The sequence below is a fragment of the Phalacrocorax aristotelis genome, chromosome 10 (genome assembly GCF_949628215.1).
Source record: "Phalacrocorax aristotelis chromosome 10, bGulAri2.1, whole genome shotgun sequence".
Lineage (NCBI taxonomy): Eukaryota > Metazoa > Chordata > Aves > Suliformes > Phalacrocoracidae > Phalacrocorax > Phalacrocorax aristotelis.
The window spans coordinates 20,961,545-20,970,626 of NC_134285.1; the positions used below are offsets into that span (position 1 = coordinate 20,961,545).

General features: G+C 41.4%; 1 protein-coding gene across 1 annotated transcript in view; it reads left to right on the forward strand.

The window, feature by feature from the left end:
* STARD9 (StAR related lipid transfer domain containing 9) overlaps positions 1-7,172 on the forward strand; it is a 121,387-nt gene extending 114,215 nt beyond the window's left edge. The window contains exons 27-34 of the mRNA XM_075105676.1: positions 925-1,071; positions 1,690-1,798; positions 2,506-2,648; positions 3,322-3,386; positions 3,475-3,680; positions 4,088-4,167; positions 4,567-4,725; positions 6,066-7,172. Coding sequence (XP_074961777.1) covers positions 925-1,071; positions 1,690-1,798; positions 2,506-2,648; positions 3,322-3,386; positions 3,475-3,680; positions 4,088-4,167; positions 4,567-4,725; positions 6,066-6,167 — 1,011 coding nt within the window. The 3' untranslated portion in view covers positions 6,168-7,172. The remainder of the gene's footprint in view (positions 1-924; positions 1,072-1,689; positions 1,799-2,505; positions 2,649-3,321; positions 3,387-3,474; positions 3,681-4,087; positions 4,168-4,566; positions 4,726-6,065) is intronic.
* Positions 7,173-9,082: the final 1,910 nt, after the last annotated feature.

Here is a 9,082-nt window from a genome sequence, read left to right on the forward strand (position 1 = left end):
TTGCTAAGGTAAACTGAGTTTATTTCAGTGTGTACTTAAACGCAAAGGCCTTTCTTATTGTCTTTTTTCCGTTTCTCTTTTTAGATTGTTCTCCGTGTGTGTATTTGTTCTGTACTTTTAATTTTTCCTTCTGCACTTTGTTACCCATCTTGCACAGTCCAAGTATGCACATTTTTCTCCCAGACACAAGGACAGTACCTTGTTAGGACATGTCTGCTCTTCCCAGTTTCTGACTACACTTTTATGCAGTAACCATCTCCTCTGCCTCACAATGCAGCTTCGATCGTAGATGCAGACCTCCTCTCCTCATACACTGTATGTGATGCAAAATGTGGTGAACACTCATGTCATTGCTCCACACCCTTTAAGGCACCTCGAATTCAGGCACCTCCACTGGCTGACTGGCTCTTCTCACATCTGCCGCCACGTTTTTCTTGTGAAATGTAGACGTACTTCACTTGACTTGGAGAACGAAACTTAAAACTGCCCTTGAAAGTATAAATAATCTTGAAGTTCTCAGTGTTTTCCTATTAGGTAATTTTTATTTCATCTTCTGGGCTGGCATTAAGTAGTTGAATTGGTTAAAGTAAAATCTTCGGTCTTTAACAACTACATTTGACCAGCAAGTTAAGTCAGAGGCTACTCGAGAAGTAGGCAAAGAGCAACAAATGGGACTGAAAAGCGATCTTTTTTTAAACTTCTTTTTCCCCTTAACCATCCTAGCACTGGTTTGATAGCCTGGACTCTTGTACATGAAGAATAACAACAGCAGAAGCTGTGTTTGCTAGACGGCCAGATTGGACTTCTTTAGATTATTCCTCTTTCATCTTTCAGTGCTGTTGATGATTTGACTAGCTGTTGTGCAAGGCAAGTGTTAGTGGGTTGTTTTTTTTTTTGTTTGTAATACTGTGATACCTATTACAGGAAGAAGCAAGACTGAAGACTCTGGCAAGTACCAGCACTTTATGTACAGACTCCAGCCTCAGCCTCTCCTCTGGCCCAACATCTGGCTACAACAGCAGTAATGCTGCTACCTACACTGCGAGTAACCTCAGCAGCCAGGAAGGACAGGTGAGAAACAGCTGGCCTGTGAGACTGACATCTCCTCACGCTTCTACAATAACAGAGCGATAACGTAGGAACAGAAACCTTTTTCGAGCTGGTTCATGTTCTGTCACAACTATCAAGCAGGACAAGTTTGTGTCACTAGTATACTGAGGGGTGACGTGGGAGGGAGGGAGCAAAGGACAGTAACACTTTTTCTGAGTGGTTTTTTTTTTTTTTAATATGTAGGTAAAACCCAGATAGTGTTACTATTGTCAGTAATGCCACTATCTGTCAAATGTTTTAGAAACAAGCTTTTTCTTGTGATAAACCAGAATCTGGTATTCTCAGTGTGTCTCCCTCAGTGACACACACATCGACTTTTGTGTTTGTGAACGTGAACTTTCCTGAAATCGCTTTTTGAAGTATGCACCTGTGCTAGCTCCTCACACTTGGGTTGCTAAATTTCCTGAGTCGAGCTGTCATTTTGTCACCAGGGGAAAGGCAAAGGGGTTCCCTTATGCCAAAGAGAAGCTTCCAACCTTGTAAGGCAGATTTGCTACGAATATTCCACTTGCTATGTAACATAATTTGTTTTGCCCAGTTCACACCAAAAGCTCCCACTTCTGCGCTTTCTTAAATCAGGTTTCCTCTGGAAATGCTTTGCTTTCACCACGAGATACACGAGGTCGTTCAGCTGTTCGAAACAGTCAGCTTTATCTGATGGAACAACTACACAAGGACGCAATGTTTGGTAACTAAAAAACATACATCTGCTTATGTTTGAGTTGTATCCCAAAGCCTAATGAGAGCTGTCATTTATGCACATCAAAATCTATTTTTTAGGTATTTTAAGGATGTCCCTACTGTTACATGACTTCAGAAAAATGCTGTCAAGTCAGAGCTTGCTTAGAATGTCTTGAAAAAAAGTAAATGGTGATTTGGCCCCTCTGATGTGGTACCATCAGTGTTCTGAGAGGACATGAGGCTTATCCTCTGAATGAAACAAGGAAGCCCGGCAGGGGTGGTAAAGCTCCAACAAGTATAGGGTTGTACCTGCAAGTTCTTATTTTCACCCTCAAGACTGATGTTGCCTGTTCTTCTTTAGGTTATTTTATTAGCTTATACGTGGTAATAATCATCCCTGGAGGTGTTCAAAAAACATGTAGATGTGGCACCTGGGGACACGTTTAGGAGGCCTAGTTTACAGGCCTTGTCCAATCTTAATTATTCTATTCTGTTCCACTCTATTCTAAACTGTTAAACTTGAGTAACGCAAGCTGTAACTGCAGTGTAATTACCAATACACAGATTGTCTAGGCAAGGGATGTTTTCAGTCCCCCATCAGGATCGGGTGGATTGGCTGCTCCAACGGAAGGTTTAAGTCCCTGTAACTGCAGTGTAGTGGTGGGTTTCCTTTTTATTTTTGTTATTCCCCTATGGCTTTTTTGTTTCCCACAGAAGCCAGCAGAATTCAGCCACCCCTTCCTTCTAGGAGCAGCAGCTGTACGGTCACTCATGGATTAACTATTTCTGTCAGTTCCTCTTCGACAAAAGGATACCAAGATTTATCCAAACATATCTTGGCTAATGCCACCACTGAGGTAAGCAAATAAGAAGAGCTTTTACTTATTCCTGTACCTTCTGCTGGAAGTTGTAGCAAAAAAAAAAAAAAGGTGGGACAAGGCTTGTTGTTCTACACTGCCAGTAGTTACCTGTTTGTCAGGTACCGAGAGACTGGTGGAGTAATTTTGAACGGTGGGGGGAGTGAGCCAGGCTGCAGCAGCAGGGTTCAGAGGAGACTGCTGCATGGCAGCTGAACTGTTTGAATGAAGCTGGTGAAAGTGCTGAACTGCTCCAGTGTCTACTAATTCCTACAGCGCACACTTCACTTACTTACCTGTGTGTGACAAAATGCAAGCGCGTAGCTAGAAGGAAAGCGTACCAGCTTTGTGTCTCGCATCAGGTAGGATCACCTCAACATCATCTGGAGATACATGCTCCCCCCAGGTCCCATTTTCTCACAATAGGTCGGGGTAGTACACAGGCTTAGGCTTTTAGCTCTATAGCTCTATATATGTCCTCCTTCAGCAGAGAATATGACAGGCAAGTCAGCCTGGCTGTTAATACTCCCTAAGGATTACTAGCACTGTAAAACTAGTTGTGGCAAAGCCAGCTTAGCAGTTTGAGTAGAAGTGCAGCAGCATGTAAAAGCTGAACACAATTTATAGTTTATGCAACTTTCTCTTACCTATACATTTGTCATTGTTTTCTAAGGTAATGGCAGCATGCTCTCATAACCTGAGGAATCTCTACACATGCCAAGCAGCAGCTGGTTGGAAGTAAGCTTATGGCGGGTCTTCGAAATGGGAGGCCTTTTCACGCACTTGGCCCTCTTGTGTGTAAATACCTTTCGTTTGTCTTTGACAGATACCAATGTACAGAAAAAGAGGTGCTGGTTTACTACAAAGTCTTCCCTTCAGCAACAAGGCACGGGTTTCTGGGAGCAGGAGTGATAGAAAGACCTCTTCCCTACGTGTGGGGACTAGTGAGAGATCCTGGCAAAAGGCATCTGTACGACAGAACTATCAACACAGCGCGAATACACAAGAAGGTAACCAGCCATATCCAGCTGGGTGAGTATTGACACAAATGGCTGGCCACCATTATCATGTACTCTCTCAGCCAGGAAGAAATTTAGAGGCATTTTACTTCATTTCTTCAGGTTTGAATAAACAATTTAATTATTTGAGAACTTCAGTTTTGCAAGACTCTTCCAAAGTAAGGATAATATTAAACACCTGTCACTGCAGAAGTACAGCTAGAGACAGTGGTTTCAAAGTCAGAATAAATCTTAAGCGGCTTGAAAAAGAATCTTAATGAGACAGTATAGCATATTACTAAAGCTCTGCTCTTAAGCAACAAGAAGTCAAATTAAATTATGTGCATGCATTTAAGGGGTGGGGGAAAATTGCGACAAGTTAAAGCTGTCAAAATCTAATGCCCCTTCTTTTGTTTTTGGGCATGTTTTTTTTCCCCACAGTATATTTAGTGACCGATACCTCCCTATGTCACCTAAAGCAACCCCGGGATTTCTGCTGCATTACTGTAGAAGCCAAAAAGGTAAAGTGAACATTCTCTCTGAAGCATAGAGGAGTAATTGCTCTGAACTCATGGTTCAGGGACAAAAGAGAGAAGGAAGGAAAGGCCATGCTTGTATTTCTAGAATTGACCATGTGATAGGAAGAAGACCCATGCTGATGTGACATGAGTGAATTACGTATAAAACGCTCTTGTGAATGTCAATCATCAACCAAGCCCCCCCCCCCAGGCAGTAAGACAAGCGTTACCCAGCGTGTTCTGGTTACAGCCATGCAGATTATGACACAGAATTATTTATTAAGAAATAATATTTCTTATTGAAAGGGCTCTTTGAGAAATATGCCTCATGGTAAATAGAAAACACTACTATATGCAAAAAAATTTATTCAAATTGTCATCTTTACACTTTGTCCCATGCAGGAGAACTTGTCTGTCTTGGCTATTCAGTCTGTCTATGATGCATCCATGCCTCACCCTTGTAAAGAAGCGGTGAGAGGGGAGATTTTGCCAAGCGCTTGGATATTGGAACCTGATGTAGTGAATGGAAGAGATATCACCAGAGTTATTTACATGGCACAGGTAAGGTTTTGCTGTATGCCCGACTGCAAATGCAAAAAGCCGTTATATATCAGTACAGTTAAGAGCTGGTAAGTAACAAAAGATATAACCCTTATGCCACGCTCCATGAAGTTTATGAAGTGGCCATAAAAATCACCTCCACTTCACACTTCTCTAGTATGATGTACAGTAATCGAGAGAGAATCTTATTAGGATTGTGCTTAGGCACATGAGCCCAAGTTTTTACAGCATACGAAGCTGTTCCCATGGATACCGAGGCTTGTCTGTAGAGGTGTATTAGCAATTTTAGTATACGTTGCCGTCTCACGTGGTGAGCCAGTATGGAGAGCCTTGTTTGCATTTTCATCTTGCTGGACCCAGGAGGTCCACCTCAGGTTATACTATTTTCAAAATGCATGGAAATACTTGTTAACTTTCTCTAACTGAAGTAATTAATTCTTCACACTGAATAGATACAAAAGAGAAGTCAAGATTAGGATTCCAGTTAAGACTAAGAAAATCCTGCCCTTCTTTTATTACAGATTCATCTGAAAAGTATGCTCTTGTTGAGACAGTGGTACCAAGTACTAAAAAGTGTCCAGAACAGAATACCATAATGCATATAATTTATTTTAAAGTGCTCATCTGAGAGCTAAAAGGCATTAGTCCTTTAAACTTACTTATAAGATGTGCTTTTAAGGTACAATTTAAAAAATATCTTTAAATTATTGTAATTGGTATATGTATTTTAATCATAGAATCATTAAGGTTGGAAAAGATCTCTAGGATCATCAAGCCCAACCATGTCTCCTAAACCATGCCCTGAAGTGCCACATCTACCACATCTTTTAAATACCTCCAGGGACGGTGACTCCCCCACCTCTCTGGGCAGCCTGTTCCAATGCCTGACTGCTCTTGCAGGAAAGTCATTTTTCCTAATATCCAACCTAAACCTCCCCTGACGCAGCTTGAGGCCGTTTCCTCTCATTTACAATACATATGTGTAACGTATATGTATTTAAAAATTTTATATGCGTTTTATCTTGTACTTTAGTATATGCATATACATGTTCAGTAACACTGTATCTGTCAAGCTAGTAATGCTTAATCTAAGCTCAAACTCAAAAGCAGGGTGGTTCATACCTGCCAAAAGTAACATCAAATAGCAAAGCTTTGAAAGTCTATGGAGCATTGGGAAGGAAAAGACACAAACCACACAGTAATGATAGCATTTGGCTGTGAACTACTCTTGTGCTCAACATATACTTGCATCACCAGAGCTAGTCCAGGCTGGAGAAGTGTGTTTTGTTCAAAACCAAGTTCAAACTCCCAACACGTGGCCTTTTTTCTAATTCCTGCAGGTGGATCTTGGTGCCCCAGCTATTCCTGCAAGGCTCCTGAGTTCCATCGCTAAGCGACAGCCTCTGGTGATCGCTCGGCTGGCACACTTCCTTGCTAGTTAGTGTTTGGTACAAAACTGGACACCTAACAGCAGCCGAGAGCTCACCCAGAGACACGAGCATCTGTAAGCGTAATGTAAAATGCTGGCTCATGAGACCGTCACGAGCAAGCCTCACTCAAGGAGCCCAACTAACACTGGGCTATACAGAAGTATAGTCAGAAAAAAGGATCATTTATTTTAGCCAATGCTGCTCAGAAGAAACCCAGCAAGTTTTATAGGGAACCTGTACTCCTGGAGACTGCTGTGGAAAACCTCCATGGACCAGCAGGAAGGCATGCAGTCTCCAAAAACAGCAGCGGAAGAGACTGTGCATCACAGCAGCCAGCATCTTACACGCAGAGTTCATTATTTAATTTCTGTTTCCAAGGAGCTTCAAAGATCAGCCTCTTTCTTTAAGGAAGTTTAGGCAACACTGAGAAAAAGGCGACAGAAGGAATGAAATGCACTACAAACTGGAAACAGTATGTGTATGGCTTGAGACCTTTTACAAGCTCTTGAGTAGAGCTGCAAGGCCACTTTCTACCATTGAGAGAACTATCAAATGCAGAATTCCTAACAGTGTAGATAAATCATGTAACTTAGCTAGCTGGCTCCACTTGCCCTTGAGAAGGGAAGTTAAAACAGCACGATATCTGCTAGTCATCCTACACCCTGCACAGATTTTTCTCATGTAATGGGCTGACTACTCACAGCCAGTATAAGGTATTTCAGGTTGCCAATACACTATACAGCATCAGTGGAAACCACCACACCTCAGGACACAGTTTTACTGCACTGCAGAAATAGGTGCTTTGAAATAAAGAAACCAAACTGACGGTTGTAAACACCGACACTTTGTCATTAGTAGGGAGTAGTGCTCAGTAATCTGCTTGTTTCTAGAATTTAAATCCTGCAAATAAGAGCTCCAGCATTTTTCTGCAATGGCTTTTTTCCACCAGCCCTTCCACACATCTACCCAAATGCATTGAGTTGAAAATCTAGCCTGGTCATAGTCTTACTGCACTTAGTTCACACCACGACCAGCTGTCTCACTGCACTGAATACAGATGCTTCCCATTCAGTTACTCCAAGGTATTGCTGTTGAACTTAGGCCAACAATCCTGCTGTCAGGCTTTCTACATTTGTTCAACACAATACCTAGTTTGGTCACGCAGTCCTAAAATTAAACAAAAACACAACCAACTCAAGTGTCTGAATAACTTCATTTAGTTCTTCAGCACAATGGTAAAGAATCACTTTAGCTATCTAAGCAATAAAAGCTGCTATGACAAGCTTTCTTTAGCTCGAAAAAGCCCACATCGGTCAAGAAGCTGCTGCACTTTAAATTTGTCAAGCGAGGGGTATGTGTTCAAGCATCCACCTTACCAGAGTCAGCGTCTGCTGCTTTAACACTGTTACTGTCAGTAGAAGATGCATTTTCCCAGCATACAGTGACATTAGCTGCACTTCCCACCTTTGAGTTCAAGAGCCAAGAGCTACATTTACTATATCTGTGCACAGGTGTAATTTTGGCTCTCAGCTTCTATGTTACTTCCTGTTAGTAATATATTAAGTTTTAAAAGAAAAAAATAGTATTTTAAATAGATCGTTAAGAAAATAGCAGTTTTGAGACATCCCAGCCCAAGGCTCCCCCCACAAACTCTACCAGGTAGGATAACAAAACTTTTCCCTTACAAATTTGCTTTATTTTATCTTTAGATGGGCATGGTTACAATCTTAAAACCAATATATTACTGTTCTTTTTTTTTTGGTGAGGCTCAGCCTTTTCTTAAAAGCCTGCCAAACCGAGTCACAGCATGGATCACTTCAAGTGTCCTGCATCTTCCGTAGCCCCGCAAGGAAAAAGGGGCAACCAGTCACAAAGTTTTCTGCAACTGAGCGACAAGACAGAGTTCCAGATTTGCAACCTTACGCGTGTGTGTCCCATGCCCCCTTTCAGAGGAAACCAAGAAAGGAAGAGTGACCAAGGCAGTACATAAAAGCCCTAGGAAAAAATGAGCAGCTCCAGCAGCACGGTGTATTGGCTCTGTTCCCAGTGCCGCTCCCATGGATTTCCAGAGGCGGCAGGGGAGGTCTTCACACAATTCACAGAAGATTTGCTCAGTGCTTTGCTTTTTTCCCCCTTTTATTTTGGACATGGCACTAGTACTAAAGCAGTTTTTGTAGGAGAAACATCTAGGGGGACGCCTGTTGATCAATGATGCCAGTGCCTATGAAGGATAATGTCTTATTGTACAGTTCGTCAGATGTTTATTTTTATATATACATAAGATTTTTTTCTATGTTTACAAATTAAGTTATTTATATATGCTTGTTTTGAAGCAGTTTTATATGCTATCAAAGCTAAGTTTTATTTTTATCAGTATTGAATTAATATAACTTTTTTTTAAATACAAGCTTCAATTGATACTAAAAAGCCTATTTATATGAATGTTTTCGTTTGCAAATATAACATTTTATGGTACCTGTTAATGTACGGCATTGGTTTGTTTGGAAGGAAGAAATAAAAACCCAGCAGATATCCAATTTGTTAAATCTACAATGGGCAAAAGCCAACTTCCTGTAAGTTACTGCTGAGCAGTAGGTGATCAAACCAATTGTATTGTACCACCTACTGTTGCATCTCTGCTCTTAATCAAGATTGCTATTTTCATATCCACAATAAATGGTATTTTCTACACAAGCAAATGTGCCCCACGTTATTTTGCTCCAGCTAAGCTACCCAGCTATAGAGCTATGCTGGATGGAGACGTAACATAAAGGCTAGCTTGTGATAGAAGACGTAGGTCTCCTACATGACTGCTGAGGAGCGTGCATGGGATGTGAATTTGTAGCACAAGCGTCAAGAAGCCAGTCACTGCTTAGACTTGGGTTGTGTGACACAGTGCCTTGTCCAAGCAAAGGGGTTTTTTTTCT